This window comes from Papio anubis, chromosome 12 (genome assembly GCF_008728515.1).
Source record: "Papio anubis isolate 15944 chromosome 12, Panubis1.0, whole genome shotgun sequence".
Taxonomy (NCBI): Eukaryota; Metazoa; Chordata; class Mammalia; order Primates; family Cercopithecidae; genus Papio; species Papio anubis.
In genome coordinates, this window is record NC_044987.1 from 26,619,868 (window position 1) to 26,639,082 (window position 19,215).

The following is a 19,215-nucleotide window of genomic DNA, read 5'->3' on the forward strand; positions in this document are numbered from 1 at the left end:
AGAGGTTCATCCGTCCTAACCTAGAAGATCAGGGGATGTGGCCCTTGAATTAAGTACTAATCTTAATCATCAAATAAGGGTAGGAGTCATCGAGGGAAAAAAGAAAGATGCTCTGATTAAGAGGAAAGCATATGTAAACAAGGAGACTCTGGAGTGTCTCAAGTCCAAGATTTGTCAATGCATGTCTCACGTGCAAATGGAGCAGGTGTGGTGGAAGTTGATTTGCTCTGGGAATTTAGGCACCTCCTGAGAGAGAATTCATACTAAGAGAAGAAGGGTGATGCCTATTACTTCTACGTATTCCCTAGCTGAACTTCCCCATTAACTCATGTCTGTGCAGACACTGGAGTGACAGCAAGATAGTATTCCTTTAGTACTTGTGATGGTGAATTTAATGCGTCAACTTGACTGGGCCAAGAGGTGCCCAGATTAAACATCATTTATGGGTGTACCTGTGAGGGTGTTTCTGGAAGAGATTAGCATTTAATCAGGGACTACGAAGACTGCTCTCACCAGTGTGGGTGGGCAGCATCCAATTCATTGAGGGCCCAAATACAAAAAAAGGCAGAGGAAGAGTAAATTCTCTCTTTTCTTGGTCTGGAACCTCCATCTTCTCCTGCCCTTGGACATTGGTGCTGCTGGTTCTTGGGTCTTTGAACTCTGGGACTTACACCCTTGGTTCTCTTGGTTCTCAGGCCTTCAGACTCAGACTGAATTATACCACTGACTTTTCTGGTTCTCCAGCTTGCAGATGACATACTGTGGGTCTTAGGCTCCAAAATCATGTGAGCCAATTCCCATAATAAATCTCCTCTTAGATGTCTGTATATGTCCTACTGGTTCTGTGTCTCTGGAGAACCCTGATTAATACAGTATTTCTCAACAGGTTGTAACACACAGAAAGAGACACACCTCTCCACACCTACCCCAGTTTTGCTCCAGAAGTAAGTGTACTTTCGTACCTCCAGTGGTCAAAAGCTTTGGGACCCAGCATAGATGGCTGCAGAGAAAAGGGTTCCTTGTAGTCGTGGACAATGCCCAAGGCAAGCAGTCGTGGTGCTTGGCAGATGTGATTGTCCGTAGAGGAAGTGGCAGGATGAATGTCTGGTGTATGTGTTGGTTCTCAGCCAGTGTGGTAGGACTAAAGGGTTGACTGTAAATGCCTGATGAATGCTGTCAACATCTAATAAAAAAAGGAATCCAATAGGAGGAAAGAAGAAAGTGTTTACTGATTGGATTTTTCTTTTCCTTCCTTCCTTCCTTCCTTCCTTCCTTCCTTCCTTCCTTCCTTCCTTCCTTCCTTCCTTCCTTCCTTCCTTCCTTCCTTCCTTCCTTCCTTCCTTCCTTCCTTTCTTATTTTTTTTTGAGATGGAGTTTCACTCTTGTTGCCCAGGCTGGAGTGCAATGGCATGATCTCAGCTCACTGCAACCTCCGCTTCCCAGGTTCAAGCAATTCTCCTGCCTCAGCTTTCCGAGTAGCTGGGATTACAGGTGTCCACCACAACGCTCGGCTAATTTTTTGTATTTTTAGTGGGGACGAGGTTTCACCATGTTGGCCAGGCTGCTCTCGAGCTCCTGACGTCAGGTGATCCGCCTGCCTCGGCCTCCGAAAGTGCTGGGATTACAGGCGTGAGCCACCATGCCTGGCCCTGGACTTTTTTTTTTTTTTTTTTAAAGAGACAGGGTTTTGCTATGTTGCTCAGGCTGGCCTTGAACTCCTGGGCTCAAGAGACCCTCCTGCCTCAGCCTTCTCAATAGCTGAGATTACAGGCACACACCATCGCGTCTGACTTGATTGGACTTTTGTCGTACAAGAGGTATACCCCCTGATGACACAGATATAGTTGGTGGCCTGAGGGATGTGCATATTTGGTTTTCTGTTCTACACTGCCAAATGGGGTAAGAACCAGTGAAATGCAAGCTACATAGAGTAGGTCTGAACCACTTCTCCAAGATAAGCTGCCTAAATTCCGAGAATACTAGCCCCTGGCAACTCCACATTCTCTCTCACTGTAAAAGTGTAAAAGGTTAGGTTACTCCCCAGCCTGTCGAACATGTGCCTGATTGCCTTGTGAGATAGCATGTCCCTAATCCAAAAGGAAACCTAGCCTGGAGCTTGGATCCAGCTAATCTTCTTCCACATTGCTGCAAACAGGCAGTTCAGTTTTCTCATTACTCACACAGAGAGCAGAGATAGATTTTCATGATTCTTGAGGACTCTATTCTCTCTGCTTTAATAGCTAAAAGCTAAAGCCAAATGAACTTGTTCACAGAGAACAACAAGCAATTTTATCTGGTCCTTATTATTCTTGCTGTAACTGCAATTGTGTTATTCTGACTGACAGATTCCCAGAAGAGATTCAGAGAAAATACCCTTGATCAAATTCACAAAGGAACAGCATGTTTCAAGTGGGCGTGTCTGGCTAGAATCTCCCTGAACAGTTCAGTAACAGCACATCAAAAGACTGCTGAATTCTTTTTTCCTGTCCAAAAAATAACAAAGCCAATCTGAAATCTGGAAGTGTTCTGAGGGCAGATGGTATTAGCCTAGTAGTAAACATATTTTTGGCTGCTTTTTTTCTTTTTTTCCCCCTGGTAACTATGTTTAATGTGCTGAGAGAAAGCCGTTTGTTTACAGAATCTTATTATAGAGCAGAAATATACTTGTTCCAGAGAAGAAGAGTTTAAATGGTTCCAAGTCAAATGATGCTAACAGGTGTCACCTCACCAATCCAGGACTTAAAATGGGTTATTATAAATAGGAGTAACACATATTTTTTTTGGCCCTTTTTCCCACCTATTATGCAAGACTCCATACCACTATAATGTTCCTCCTGATTATTTCCAGCAACTTCGTGGGTGGCTCACGTGGGCTCATGAACAAGTACTGTTAGCTATCACATACGGCCTGTCATTTTCTTGCTCTTGAGCTCTGGCTCTTCTCTGCTGCTGTCTGCTGCTGAGGCCTGCAGAGATTAATATAAATGGCAGGTGAGTAATTATTGGACAGTCTTGCTGCTTCTGCCAGGCTCCGTGACACTTCCATTGAAGGACATTACACCACTGGTTCCGTGGATATGCTGAGGTCTGCGAGATGACACTTGCAGGGAGAATCTCTCTCTCCCTTTCAGTGCTACATGCTGTTGAGGTTAGTTGTTAAAGAGTAAAGAGTTATGGAGTTTTTGCCCATAGTCCTCTCCCCTACTAGGTCAGGCTCTAGAGAAGTAGAATGGGCAGAATGTGAGTGTGGCGGCTATGGGAATGCACCTCTCAGAACTGACTGCACCATAATGGAGGTGGGCCCAGCTGCTGTGCTCTGAAATCACAATCATGTTTACACGGAAGCCAGCTTCCCACAGGCTGCTCCCAGTCGATAACTGAGCATGGGAGGAACACTAAGGCCGACTCATCCCTGGGAGACACGGAGCACCTGTAACAGGAGATTTTGACTTGAGGTTTCCTGATGGTCCTATCAGACTTTCCCTAGCACTGCCGTCTAAGATGCTGCCGCCCAGTCTTCTTGTCCCCTTGCCCTCTCTCCTCTTGGGGTCAGACCTGGATTGCTGTTTGATGACTAGCTCAATTTCCCCACTCCCTCCTATTTTCTCTCAGAGTCATTTCCCTTAATATGTTTTTCTTTTGCACACTTAGTGGCATCTTGGCATCTGCTTCTCATGGGACTGAACTAACACAGGGAAGGTGTGTTCCTTGCTATGGAAGCATAGTCTGTTCTCCCTATTGCTGACCCTTGTGTATCTTTTTTTTTTTTTTTGAGATGGAGTCTGTCACCCAGGCTGGAGTGCAATGGTGCCACCTTGGCTCACTGCAAACTCTGCCTCCTGGGTTCAGGTGATTCTCCTGCCTCAGCCTCCCAAGTAGCTAGGACTACAGGTGTGTACCACCACGCCTGGCAGATTTTTTTTTTTTTTTTGTATTTTTAGTAGAGATGGGGTTTCACCACATTGACCAGGCTGGTCTTGAACTCCTGACCTTAGATGATCTGCCCGCCTTGGCCTCCCAAAGTGCTGGGATTACAAGTGTGAGCCACCATGCCTGGCCCCATGTGTATCTTCTTGATTCAATTCCCTACAGAAGAGTTTCTTCTGGGAGGCTTTGAGGTCCATGTATGAGTAGCTTTGATGTTGACCTTGACTTCCCCATTGACGTTTGCCATGCTCAGACACATGTGGACGTCAGCAGGGATATGAAGTGATGGGGGCTCAGCCTCCATCACTCAAAATGCATCATTCAAAATGCATCAATGCTATGCGTTTTGGAGCATCTACTCTGCTTCTTCACTGGTTTGGGGCACAGCTAAAGAAACGAAAGAAATACAAGCGATTGTGCCTTTGAAGTTTAAATTCAGTTAGTGAGACAAAAATCACAGTTGTCACAAGTGGGTAATGACACAGGTAATAATCATTTATATTTTCAACAAGGATTTATTGTTCACCTGCCAGGATTCAATGTGTAACCAAAAGCTAAATTTTATGGCATTCTTTTTTAGGTGCGATAGAGTATTGCAGAGGTGTCTGCATGGGGGAAAAGTAGTCTCCTGATGGGGAGAAACAAACAAACAAAGAGACTTTTAATTTCTCTTGCTTTGTGCCTCATATTTTATTTATTTATTTATTTATTTTTGAGATGGAGTCTTGCTCTATCCCCTAGGCTGGAGTGCAGTGGTGCAGTCTTGGCTCACTGCAACCTCCGCCTCCCGGGTTCAAGCGATTCTCGTGCCTCAGCCTCCGGAGTAGCTGGGATCACAGGCATCTGCCACTATGCCTGGCTAATTTTTGTATTTTGAGTAGAGATGAGGTTTCACCATGTTGGCCAGACTGGTCTCAAACTCTTGATCTCAAGTGATCCACCCGCCTCAGCCTCCCAAAGTGCTGGGATTACCGGTGTGAGCCACTGCACCTGGCCTCATATTTTAAAATGTTTATTAGTGTGCTGCATAATAAATTAGTACAGTAGCACCTGCACATAATCTATTAAAAATACCTAAGTTTTCTGTCAGTGATCACAGTAAAATTTTTTATCAATAAAGTGCACAATCAAAAGGAGGTGGAGGCGCCTGGGCTAGAGGATGCTTTCATGGTTGTGCCGAATGCACTATCATGTAGTGGTTGGAGCTCAGGGCTGGGTCCAAAAGTTTTAAATCTCAGTTCTGTCACTTATGCACTCTTTGACTTATCAAGGCACAGCCTCTCTGGGCCCGAGTTTTCTCCTCCATGGAATAGGAGTGTTGTACCCACCTCACAGGATTGTTGAAGGAATTAAATAAGGTGATTCATGTTTAGTAAGTGCTAGTTGACGTTGTTGTGGTTATTAGTATTATTATTTTAGCCTTAGTAGCTTTTTTTCTCTTTTTGACGCTCAACTCGAGTCTTCGAGTTGATCGTTCATGAGTCTGCTTCAGCTTCAGTACCACTCTCTATGCTTTGTAAGAAGTTGCTCTGATTTCCTTTCATCTCAGGAGAAAGAGATCTCTCCCACCCAGGGACTCCTATTGTCTTTCCTGATGTCATTCTGATGCCACCTCTCTCACACTGTCTTGTATTCTAATTTATTTTCCCCCCTTTCTTTTTGTTTTATTTTTTTGAGATGGAGTGTCGCTCTGTCACTCAGGCTGGAGTGCAGTGGTACAATCTCAGCTCACCGAAACCTCTGTCTCCCAGGTTCAAGCAATTCTCCTGCCTCAGCCTCCTGAGTAGCTGGGACTACAGGCGCACGCCACCATGCCTGGCTAATTTTTGTTTTAGTAGAAATGGGGTTTCACCATGTTGGCCAGGCTAGTCTTGAACTCCTGACCTCAAGTGATCCACCCGCCTTGGCCTCTCAAAGTGCTGGGATTACAGGCATGAGTCACCACGGCTGGCCACCCCTTTAAAAAAAAAATTAAATTTTATTATAAATTGACAATTGGTGGTTGTAGATATTTATAAGGTACTAAATGTGGAATAATTAAATTAAGCTAATTAACATATCTGTTACATCAAATACTGTTTTTCATGGTGAGAACATTTGAATTTATTGTTAGTGGTTTTGAAACGTACAATACACCGTTATTAACTATATTCACCATCCTGCACAATAGGCCTAAAATATATTTATTCTTCCTGAGAATGATGATCCTTTGACCATCATCTCCCCATTCTCCCCTTTCCCCAGTCTCTGTAACCACCATTCTACTCTGCTTCTATGAGTTTGATTGTTTCAGATTCCACATATAAGTAAGAACATGCAGTATTTGTCGTGTCTGGCTTATTGCCCTTAGCATCATGTTCTCTAATATTTTCCTTCTTTTTAAAGGCTGAATAGTATTCCATTGTGTATATAGATGACACTTTCTTTATCTATTCATCTGTTGATGGACATAGGTTAATTCCGTAACTGGGCTACTGCGAATAGTGTCTACTTTTCTTAATCTTCTTCTTTTGGGGGGCAGTAGCCCTACTCTGTGTCATTATTACTTCCTGTGTGACTAGAACAATGCTGTGTATTTAGTAGTGTTCACTTGATACCAATTGAACAATTGCAGAAGTAATGGCAAAGCTGATGACTTGGCCTTCTGCTGTGCATCCCCTCTGCTCTGTAGTGACAGTACCTGGGCAGCATCTGTGGGACACACAGGTGGCAGGAGAGAGAGAGAGTCAAGGAAGTCAAGCTTGTTTCAACTCCATGCACTCCATTCACTGTCTGGGCTAAAGTCAGTCCTTATATTAGTGAATGTTTCACAGAATTTTTAGACAAAGTGACACTCAACCCATTCTCCTTTGGTCATAAATGAAAAGAGAAGCTTTGTACTTGTCTAAGAAAAAGGAGTTCCTCCTTGTCATTTATTTATTTACTTTTAATGATTAGGATTGAAAAAAACCCCTAACAACTAGCATCGTTTAACTGATGACCCCGCAGGCTCTGTGCTTGTTTTTACACACATTGGTGTAGTATCAAATCTTAGTGATGGAAAGGAACAAGTTGATTTTACTTACATTATCAATTGGATCTTCACCACAAATCTTTGAGGGATATTAGTATTACCATATTATAGATGGGGACACTGAGGCCCAGAAAGGATAAATCATTTTCTTAATGTTACTCAGTAAGCGGAAAATTTAGAATATGAACACAGGCTTTTGTCACTTCAAGGTCCATTTGCTTCCCACTTTCCCGCAGGTGGCTTGGGCTAAAGTGTTTGAATTAGCAGTATTGTGTCGACCTGCGGCCACTTAAGCTTCTTCATGACTTTCGCATGGGCTTTCCCTGTGGCCAGAGGGCAGGGCTTAGATGATGATTGTGGCAATACTGACATGGAGAAAACTTCAAGAAGTAGGGTTTTCTTTTCTCTCTGGGCATGCGCTCACTCATGTGTTTGGGAAAGTGAGGGAGAATAGCAGAAAGCTGCTGCTGTCTTTCTCCCCAGCTCCATGACCAGCTGGATGTGAAGATGGCAAAGTGAGAAGGCCACTGAGATGATCATGCTCGATACTGCGACGTGCTAAGAGCTTATCGCCTTCATCAAGGCCTTGCTGACTTCTCCCATCATGTTGCAGACTTGTAGAATTCTAGGACTGACGTAGGTCTTCACTTTTCAGTTCTCAGAGTAAAAAGGTGGGTTGAAGAGGGCAGTACGTGAAACGAGCTAGTTTAGCAACTAATCTATCAGGCAAAGAGCTCAGCACTGATTCTCAAAGGATGCCATTTTTACACCTGAGAATGTATATGGTGATGCTGGTGGGGAGATAAATACCAATTAGAGATTCAGTGCCAGTGTCAATGTGAATGTTGTTTTCTTAACGTTTTTGGCCATTGGCTAAGTTCTAGATGAATAGGCAGAGAAATAATGTCAAAGTTTATTTAGATTGTCGTCCTGCCAATGGGCAGAGAAGTATCTTGAAAGAAAGTTGATATGAAATGAATGCTGCTAAGTCATGGGAATTGCTCTCAGGAAGGAAAGTATTAGCAGAGTTAAGTAACGTTAATTGCAAGGGATGAATTTGCTTTGGTACTGAGGTCTGAAATGTTGCCATTCTCAACTTCTTAAATGAGAAACAATAATATTGCTTTTTAAAAAATAATGTTGATTTTATTTTTATTTTATTTTGGTTCCTTGCAGGAAACAAGATTTTTTATTTTTATTTTTTATTTTTTATTTTTAGCAGACCTGCAGATCCTGAGGGTTAAATAAACCCTCCTTATGCCTTTGAATAGTTGTCAGGTGATTTGGGGCGGCTTCACGTGTTTCTGGAGAGGGTAAGGCTAAACTAGGGACAACTACATTCCAAGTGTAATCCCAATCTCTTGACATCACAGAAGAAACCACTAATTTTCAGAAGCTTCTCAAGTCTGGGAATTTGTCAATGCACTGGGCACAGTCGTCCTTGGTGCAGCATTAGACATGCTTAAATGAGGCAAACTGGACTGACCGATTCGGTCAAATAAGAAGTAGAATTTTTCTTCTAAGTTACTTTGAAATTGACCAATTCAACAAAATGACAGCACTGGAGAGCTGTTTTGGTGATATGTTAACATTTCTCTTTTGTATTTAACATTTTAAATATTGTAGAGCTAATTCATAATCTGACATGTACAAAATAAATGCTTATCCCATAAACCTAATACCAACACATGATATACTACAAATAATTTGATTCCAAATGAATTAAGAAAAAAGTTTTCAAGTTTCAGATTCTTTTACCAAAAATATCCTGGGAATTTGAGATTGTGCCTATGCAGCTTCAAACAGATGAATAAAAAGTAATGTAGGCCAGGCGCAGTGGCTCACACCTACAATCCTAGCACTTTGGGAGGCTGAGGCGGTTGGATCACCTGAGCTCAGGAGTTCAAAGCCAGCCTGGCCAACATGGTGAAGCCCCGTCTCTACTGAAAATACAAAAATTAGCCAGGCATAGGGGTTCATGCCTGTAATCCCAGCTACTCAGGAGGCTGAGGTAGGAGAATCGCTGGAACCCGGGAGGCGGAGGTTGCAGTGAGCTGAGATCGCGCCACTGCACTCCAGCCTGGATGACAAGAGCGAAACTCCATCTCAAAAAAAAAAAAGCAATGTAAGGTTTTTTTTTTTGTTTTCCTTTGGGTGATGAGATTAAAAGTAATTTAAAAATTTTAAATACTTTAATATATTTTCACATGTCCTACAATAAATATATAGCTTTTTATTTCAACAAAAAATAATTTTGAGTGGTTACAAAAAGAGACAGGTGTGGCTTGGTAACTAGGAAAACATTCCCAGCCTGGCAAACAATCTGGTGAGAGCTTGGAGGCAGAAGGCAGCACTCTGACTACATTCAAGGAGTTTGCCAGATGGCAACAGATAATGCCAATGTTCGATTGCACTATAATTATTATACACTCTCTGTCACTTCAGCAAGCTCTCTTTTCACAAGACAAGTGGCGACAGAATGTTGTATTAAGATTACCCATCGCTAAGCTTATGTTAAAACGAGGAAACGAAATGGAAAGTCTTGTTTTGGTAATGTCTCTGGGGTATGAGGAATGGACGGAAAGGTTTCACCACGGGCACAACTACGTAGAGAATTTCGTTTGTTTATGCCTTTTGGGAATGCATTATTTTGATTGACTCTAACTGGGAATTCAGAGGGGGAGATTTCCTCTATTATCTATAAAGAAAGGATCTGCTGAGCAAACACAATGGCTAGGGTCATGTTTAAAGTACTTAATTGATCTGCTTTCAAGTCTAATGAAACACTTCAGGGGCTCTAAACATGTGACATGTTGGTTACAAACTCATCTTAGTCTAATTTTAGTCAATGTTTGTATTAGAAAGTTACATAATACTTGTCTTTCATTCAGATATATTCTAAATTCACATTTTCCACTAATTTTACCCCAGTTCTCCTTCCACCCCCAATCTATCCAAATAACTGAGTTGAACTGTGTGAGTTTACTGCTCTATTAATTTATTGACAGAGATATACAAACCATGACTTCCTCGGCTGTTTCAGATGAAACTGTAGATCCACATGTAAACTTGCAATGCACAGCTTAGCCGGAAAGTTATGTGGAGCAGGTGATTAAGGGGATAGCTTTCACTGCTTGGACTAAAGTCAGTTTTCAAAGAGCTAAAGATGTCTATTGAATTCTGGAGTGTGTGTGTGTGTGTGTGTGTGTATGGGTGTGCATGTGTGTGGGTGTAAAGCAGCAAACTCTTCACATTTCAAATAACTAAAGATATGGGTGGTAAAATGAAGTCACATTTTTACACCCCACATGCTGACTAGGGAGAGCAGTCAAATGCAGCATCGATTGGTTAAAATTAGTCTATCATTCTTGGTTTAGGATGTTTTAAAGACATGTTAAAGATATTCGTGAAGATGTAAAAGATACATTTAAAACCCACGTCAATTGCACTAAAAGTCAACTGGAAACAGAAGGTTTTTAAATCCTGGTAGTGGCAAATTGGCAGCCAAAGGAACAGAGTCTTAGTCAACATATTCCCATGTCCCCCTGAACACAAATAGCCTCGAACCTTCGGAGGGTGTTCCTTTGAGATATTTCATCAGTGACATCACAGTGATTGCCAGCTTCCACGGACTACTTTAGGCACTGCCCAGAGTCCAGGAGTCCAGACAGCCTGGGAGGGGAGAAGGAGTTGGAGCTGAAGTTGGAGACAGCGAGGAGAAGCCTGCTATAGCCAGGGTGTGTCTCTGATCCTCTTCAGGTAACTGCAGGATTTTTATGCTTAGCATACGGTGTGTGTGTGTGTACAAGCTGCAAATGAGAAAGGCACAGGAATGTTTACATTTCTTAATGAAATAGGCAATGCCCCCTGTATACAGCATGCCTTAAGGTATAAAGTGAATACTATTGCTTTCTGTTTTCCTTTTCTTTCTCCTAAGGGTATGCATTTTTTCCCTTCCTAGTAAAAAAAAAAAAAAAAAATTTTTTTTGGTATTATGGAAGAAGGTCTGTTTGCTATCTTCTCTAAGTCTCCATTCAAAGAAAACCAACGTCAAACTTCCTGTACAATTTATTCAGAGCTTTTTTGGGTTTTAGTTCATCCACTTGCAATCACTGGATCATATGGCATGACCTTGACTTCAGGGAATGTTTAAAATGAAACCCAAAGTGTCTTTATGGGTTAACAGCAGAAAAATGGAACTTGGCTGATCTGAATTTCTGCCTAACTGGTTCATTCTTCCTAAAGTGTATATAAATGTGTGTGAAAGGAATGTTCACACCACACCTTACAGTTAGTATATGTGTTGATTGAATTGAATTCACTAGAAATTCTCAACTTAACTCTTTATGTTTAATTCATCTAAAATCACATAAAACAATAAATACTTAAGGTCACCATTAAAGTGCAAGAAGTAGTAAGGAGTAAATCCCAAGAAAGAAAGAAGTGTGATGGGTAGCCTGCTAATTCAGAGATGACTGAAAAAAAATGTAAAGAGTGCAGAAACATATACAGTTTAAACAGTAACTAAAAGGCAACACTTCTATAATTATCATCCAGGTCAAGAAACAGATCATTGCCAGCACCCAGAAGCCCATTCCTGATCAACCCCCATTCTGCCCTTCTGCCTCAGATGTTGGGATCCTCTTGTCCGTGTTATTCTTTATAGTTTGACCATCTATGTCTGCATTCCTAAACAATATGATTAGCCTCCCTATTTTTGACTTCATATAAATGGAGTCATATTCTATGTTTCTTTTGTAAATTCTTTCACCCAACAGTTATATTTGTGAGATCTACCCATTTTGTGTGTAGCTATAGTTCATACGTTTTCTTTGCTTTATAAAATTCAAATGTATGAATATACCACAATTTATCATCCATTCTGCTGTTGATAAACATTTGAGTTGTTTCCAGTTTGGAGTTATTGTAATAATATTGCTGTGAACCTCTTTGTTTATGTAACCTGGCACACACGTCCTTAAATGTCTTAAGGTAGAAGTGAAATGCTAGATATTAGAGAATGAACATTTTCACCATTAATTCTAAGAAAGCCAAATTGTTTTCCAAAGTGGTAGAAAATTTATGCTAACTTTGTTTAGCCAGGCCAGCTAATTGCAGTGATAATTCAATTGTGTCATAACTCCTAGGAAGTGACTACAATTCTAGTAACTGGTTTCAGTCTGCTAATTCTAGCTTTGCCTCTAACTTGTTATCTGTCATTACACAAACATCTTAATCTCCTCTCTCTAAAAGTCAGTTTCTCAGCTGCAATCTTGAGAAAGAGAAAAACTGCAGTAACACTTGCCTGCGTTGTTGTGAAGGTAACACGAACAGAGCTGTGGCACAGCTTTCAATAGTATTTTTCTCATTTTCTGAGTATATCCTGTTGGATCACTATCCATGATTCCTGTGACTTAACAGCTTAATTTAATAGGCAGATTTGGTGGGACCGTTGTTTTGCCCTCCTTGAATTGAATTGTTTTGATCATTATAAGCCAGGCTTCATATTTTCTGCATTTCTTGAGAACTTACCCAAATAAATGGACATTTGGACTAGGGTTTTATTTCATTGATAAGTCTGTAAGAAAGAATCTGTCTTCATTTCTCATTCCTTTGCCTCCAGGCACCTTGGCAAGACTCATTACCTTTCTGTTCTCCTCTGCTCTTTTGTACATTCTCATAAATCCTTTTTCCTTGATCCATTCATTTTCTTCTGTTTACTTTCTCCTCCAAGCAAATCTTTGTAAAGATTTTCTATTTTTTCCCCTTTTTATTTTCTTGGAGAAACAGGGTCTTGCTATGTTATCCAGGCTGGTCTTGAACTCCTAGGCTCAAGTGATCCTCCCACTCGTTATTAGACTCCTGAATAACGTGCAAGCCTCCCAAAGTGCTCATTAGAGGCATGAGCCACCATGCCCAGCCATTTGTGATGGTTTTCACTGGCAATTTACTATTTCCTTCATGCTGAGGTCTAAAAGATGGATAACAATTAAAAGGGAGATGAAACATAAATCTGTCATCATTTGGCTATATATTTGCTGGCTGGCACCATCCGATTTGAACTTGTATTTTTTTTTTGAGACAGGGTCTCATTATGTTGCCTAGGCTGGTCTTAAACTCTTAGGCTCAAGGAATCCTCCCACCTCAGCTTCGCAAGTAGCTAGGACTACGGGTACCCACTGCCATGCCTGGCTGAACCTGTATGTTATGCCAGTTACACAATATGAAAAATGATTATTCAGTTGGCATTTATGCAATTAATAATTTGGTCCATTGATAATATAATCAATACAGTAATTACAATTAATAATTCAGTCATGTTAGATAGTTAAAAAAGTACCGCTCAGACCAAAAGCTTGCTAACAACCCTTTCAGCCTCTTGAACTCTCACCTTTAGCAAACAAACAAAACACCTTTTCTCCCTAAACTTTCACTCTACAGTAGACTTTGGCCCTAAATATCTAAGATATAAATATCTAATTATTCAAAATACATAAATCTTTAATTTCATTTAGACTGCCTGAATAATGTGCAATTTACACTACCTCACTGAAGACAATAATTTGATGACTTCATTGCATATGTTCTCAAAGTATGATTTCCTGTATGGACAATCTGTACATACTATGAAGATACCATCCCTGCTCTTTGAAATGTTTACAATCTAGGCACATCCTGGACCTGACTAAAAATAGCTGGCACAAGCCCTTGTTGAAACAGAAGTACCCATGAAGTTAACACTTGCTCTTTGGGCTGAATGCCTGTTATGCGAGGGGCTTTTGGTTGATCCCAGTAGGCTTGTGCCCAATGCAGGACTTGTCAGAGGCCATGCAGCTGTTGAAAGTACTTTCTGCTTTCCGTAGAGTTAGATGAAGACCTACAGCAGTCTGAGGCCTGAAAGATTATGGCACCCCACTTACCTACGTAATTCAAAGCAAGAACAATACTAAACCATAAAGTTTTTCTGTTTTGGTACCCCTGCTTATTGATACTCTTAAGAAAAGTATACACATGCATATGCACGCACACACAAACACACACAGAAGTTGGAGGAAGAAAAATGTAATATTTCACATTTTATGAAAAGCACCAATACAATCATCACAGGAAAAAAAATCAGGACAAAAATGGTGGTCTTTATGACATTAGACAGAAAAATCAGGCTGTCTGTAATCATTAGGGCTCTTCAGAGAAACATAACTAATAGAATGTGTTGTGTTGAGGGATTGGTGTCTGTTTTTAAGGAATTGGCTTGTGCGATTACTGAGACTGGCAAGTCCAAAATCTGCAGGGTGGGCTGGTGGGCTGGTGGGCTGGAGACTCAGGGAAGTCTCCAGTCCAAAGACAGTCAGGAGGCTACATGTCCCAGATCAAGGTGTTGGCACAGTTGGTTTCTTTTGAGTCCTTTCTTTGGTTTGTAAATGCCCATCTTCTCCTTGTGTTTTCACATGGTTTTCCCCTCTGTTTGTGTCTGTGTCCTAATCTCTTCTGATAAAGACACTAGTCATATTGGATTATGGCCCACCTTAATTACCTCATTTTAACGTATTTACCTCTTAAAAGACCCTATCTCCAAGCACAGTTGCATTCTGAGATACTGTGGGCTACGGCTTTGACATGTAGATTTTTGGGGGACACAATTTAGCCCATCACACTCTCCTTTTCCACAACACTTCTGTTTCCTTTGAGGAAAGGACGAGCATTGTTATACAGGAATGCTCATTAATCTCCTTGTGTTTTCTTTGTTATGTTTTATTAGGAGGTGAGGACAAGCCAGAGGTTCTTGGTGTGCCCTCAGAAGTCTGCCTGAAGTTCTCACCAAGCTGCTGGGAAAATGGGGATAAACACTCGGGAGCTGTTTCTCAACTTCACTATTGTCTTGATTACGGTTATTCTTATGTGGCTCCTTGTGAGGTCCTATCAGTACTGAGAGGCCATGCCATGGTCCTGGGATTGACTGAGATGCTCTGGAGCTGCCTGCTCTATGCCCTGAGACCCCACTGCTGTCATTGTCATAGGATGCCGTTCTCCACCCGAGGGCACCTGTGACCTGCACTCACAATGTCTGCTATGGCGTAGTGCTAGGATTGATTATGTGTTCTCTAAAGATGCTGCTCCCAAGGGTTGCCAAGTGTTTGCCAGTGAATGTTAGATTTATTCCCCAGCTCTTAAATGAAAATGTGTTAGACAAGCCATAAAGTTAAAATTAAACTGTATTCATGATGATGTAGGATTGTTACAAGCCCCTGATCTGTCTTACCACACATCCCTTCAACCCACACGGTCTGCAACCAAACTCTAATTCAACCTGCCAGAAGGAATGTTAGAGCAAGTCTTTGTCAGCCCTTACAGCTATCATGTGAATAAAGTTAAGTCAACTTCAAAAACAACTTCTAGAATTTATTTTAGCTTCCATGTGTGATAGAGCATTTGACCCTTGGCTGGGATTGGAATGACAAGTGCTACCGTATTTCTAGCATTTGAGGTAAGCCAAGATGCTCCAACTGCTGAAGATTTGAAACCAAGTCAACACACTGTGTCATATTTCAAGTAATTCCATTGGTTCAGCGCTCCTCAAACTTTTCCCCTAAACTAGTCTCAAGGGCAGAGGAAGAATAAATCCGTTCCACTATGGGGTCTGAAGCATAGCCTGAATTGCCAGCTAAAAGTGCAACATTTCTTTGAAGTCTTGTGTTTTATCTTTAGAATCCATGAGAAATGTATTTTCTACCTTATAATATCTTCATGTTTGTTTTCATATAAATATTTAAAATTATTTACACTAAGTAACACAAGAACATGAGTCATGTCCCCAAGAGTAGCATATTCTATTTTGGTTATTGTTATTACACAAATGGAGCTAGTCTTTAATCAGCTACAGTTCTAAAAGGAGGAAAATAGAGAATGCAAACTTATATGTTTATAAAAGACATATAAAATAGACGTTTCTTAAACATGTTGCCAGAACACCCCATGTTAGACAGACCAAATCCGCTATTTGTGCCAATGCTGAGGTAACCACGGAGAAAGGGAATGTTGTTAAACCTCATCTTACAAAGCCGCCTTCGTGAAGGCGTTTCTTGCCAAGAATTTGACCTGTCATTGAGGCATTGCCTACATCGCATTATAGTTCTTAACCCTGGCTACATTCAAAGAAAGTCAATTATCCCAGGGGTGATTTTTCAAAATACTGAGGCTGGGTCCTTCTCAGACCAATTAAATAAAAATCCCAGGGGATAGAGTCCAAGTATCTATCTTCTAAAAATATTTTCTAGATGATTACATTGTGTAGCCAGAGTTGAGAATCTACTGATACCAACCCTTGCTTCTCAAAATTCGATGTGATTTTGAATCACTGGGAAGTCTCATTTAAATGCAGATTCTAATTCCATTCTGATTCTGATACTGATTCAGTCTGGGGTGGGGCCTGAGAGCCTACATTTTGGACAAGATCCTAAGTGATGCCGGTGCTGCCTGTCCAGACTGCCACCCTTGGATTAACATATTAGAATCACTTGGAGGACCTTTAGCAAAACCACGCAAGCTTGAGCTCAATTTCTAGTTGTTTCTGATTTTTCAGCCTTGAGTGAACCTGAGTGTTATTCTTTTTTGGAAGAACTCCAGGTGACTCTAATGTGCAGTCAGGATTACGAATCTTCAAATAGCAAAAGAAAAAAATGTTATATTTTGAGAGGTTCCTCTCCAAATTGGGAAATAGTAGTGTATAGTCCTCAGTGCCTTGTCCCTAATTTCAGTTAGACTCCACATATGGATGTGCAACTGCTAATGATTTAGCAGGCAGCACCTGTACTCATAGACTTGTGGCTCTAGGGCCCTTAGTAGATGGTTAGCGGTCTTTCCCCTATTTGCAGAAAACCTACTGGTTGTGTATGTGTTTGAGAAAGTGTGTATGTGTGTTGGGGAGAGCCACAACATTCCCTTCAGATGTTGGACCATCTGGCCTCTCACTGAAGTCTGAGTGATGGTGCCAACACTGACAACAGGTACCATTTATTGAGTCTACCATATATGAAACCCTGTTCTGGGCACTTTCCATAATTCATGCCATTTGGCAGATTTGGGAACTGAGGATCAGAGACTTCACTAAATAGATGTAAGTGGGGAAGCTGCAATGAGAAAAGGATCATGTTAACCTCTATGCGGAACTGTGTACACATCATGCTTTGTTACAGATCTCCAAACCATTGGATTATGGTTTAGGTTTTACCCTCACATTCTTTAGCATTCTAAAATATCAGCCTGTTTAGATCAAGGTAACAATTGCAGTTCTCTGTGTCATTTCTTTTTGCTTGTTAATCCTCACTCCTTTCTTTCTCTAACTTCCTGTGACTGAATCTACTGAGAAGGCCCATTTTTAGACCACACTGTGAGCAACCTTTGCAGGGATAGGACATCTATTAACAACTTCAGTGGTGGGGCTAGGAGTTATGTAATGTCCTTCACATTCAGGAGTCCTAGTCATTATGGCTAAATCCCAGTCTGACTCATAAATCTCCTTTATGTACAACCTTCCCTATGACCTCAAGTACCCTGACTCATCACAGAACTCTGTGTCCTTCAATGTTGGCCCCATTCACTGAAATGCTGCCTGATTATCCCAAACAAGATGCTGGTTCTCCTCTAGACAGAGCACTGAATCCTAGTTAATAACTGAAGTTCCGGCTCATAGACTTGTCCTACTCTGGCTTTTTTCTCTTGTGTTCATTCATTCATTCAACAAGTACTTATTATGCAACTAAGTGTTGGACGTTTACTAGACATTGGAGATAAAATGGCGAGACAGCCAAGCCCCATTCTCATGGAGCATACCATTTAGTGGGGGAGACAGATACATAAAAAGGTAGTTATAATGGTGTGAAAAGTTCTTTGATGAGATAAGGATAAGGTGCTGTTGGAGGAGATTCCAGGCAGAAGGAATAGCATGAATGAAAAACCAAAGGCTAGAAAGGATGACGAATTTAGGTGTAGCTGAAGCACACAGTATCTCTCTAGCCACTGGCAGTAGTCATGCCACATAAGAGCAGATTTCACAATTCTCACCACGTTGCTCTGACTTCCAAGTTGAATCACTTCTGCGATTCTTGCTGGCGTGCCTCATGCACTGGAGGAGGACCTTTGTCACCAACAATTGTTTGAGTCGTGTCTGTGCTTACATATAACTTAGACACTGGCCTAGGGCCATCCTATCACTTGTATCCACAGCAGCCAGACTGGCTCTTCCCATTTACCATCTCACCCCATTGAGCAGTTCTCTGTTGGGTGATGTTCTCCTCTTCTTGCCATAAGTCCCGGGATGCCAAGATCCCAGCATGTATTGGTATTGAGCTGCCTACCTTACCATACCAACCAACCAACCATCTGAATTTTTTTAAAAAGATACCTTTCAGTGCTGACTTAAACTTCCAGTCTTCTCTAAACTCACTACTAAGGTGTACATCCTTTGGAACTTCTCATTTTTATCTAACTCTTCTCCTACATTGAAATACACATACTTTTGCTTCATTTCTGGCAGTCTCAACACTGTATCTGGTCCCTAACTCCTCTTCCTAGGGCTGCCACATAGTTGGCTCTGTAAGGTATAAGAAATTATCCAGGTAATTCATGTCCCAAGCCGTGGCTCTAAGAAAAGAGACTCAAGATACTCCAACCTGATCAGCATCCATAATCACATTTCCGTCTTTGCTTCATGGACCCATATGGGGTGTGTGAAATGGTCACAAAATGGTAGTGCTTCCATTGTTTTCTAATTTAATTTAAGGCATCTCAAGGGGATGGCACTTTCTTTACTTTTACTATTCCTTTATCATTTTGCTGTCTCTTTTGTTTCACTGGAACACAGTCTACCATTCTTGCCTGCCCCACAGGCATTTTGATGCATAATCAATGCCATTTCTAGATGGCATCCCTGGACCTTTCCTTAGCAGGGTGGGCATGTCTGTTACCACCTTGAAATCTCATCACCCAGAATCCTGTCCTGAATGTCTAGAGTAGCCCCAGAAAGTAGTTAGTGACAAATTAAACTGGTTCTGTTCCCTTTTCCTCTGAATATGTTATCTATCATTCTTTCAGTAGATCTATTTTATCATTTCCTGGTTTCAGAATGTTTTTTAAAACTTTGGCACAGGAGACCCTTCTTAGCAGACCCAGGTCTACCTGTGGCCTCTCTTCTGTTTACCTGTCCCCCATGCCCCACCTCCACTCTCATTTCCAACCATTTCCTACTATTTGTTGTTTTCAGTCATGCTATGCTGTCT

General features: G+C 41.3%; 1 protein-coding gene across 3 annotated transcripts; it reads left to right on the forward strand.

The window, feature by feature from the left end:
• Nucleotides 1-2,918: 2,918 nt before the first annotated feature.
• On the forward strand, nucleotides 2,919-15,330 carry SLN (sarcolipin). Of its 3 annotated transcripts, none has more exons than XR_637767.2 (3): nucleotides 2,919-2,991; nucleotides 10,500-10,699; nucleotides 14,700-15,330. XR_637767.2 is itself a non-coding variant. In XM_009187202.2 (2 exons), exon 2 carries the CDS (start codon nucleotides 14,775-14,777, stop codon nucleotides 14,868-14,870), a length of 96 nt encoding a protein of 31 aa, XP_009185466.1. In that variant the 5' UTR covers nucleotides 10,592-10,699; nucleotides 14,700-14,774; the 3' UTR covers nucleotides 14,871-15,330. The 3 variants fall into 3 exon arrangements, 1 of the variants encoding a protein (XP_009185466.1); XR_637768.2 differs by having other exon boundaries at nucleotides 2,977-2,991; nucleotides 10,582-10,699; XM_009187202.2 differs by lacking the exon at nucleotides 2,919-2,991 and having other exon boundaries at nucleotides 10,592-10,699.
• Nucleotides 15,331-19,215: the final 3,885 nt, after the last annotated feature.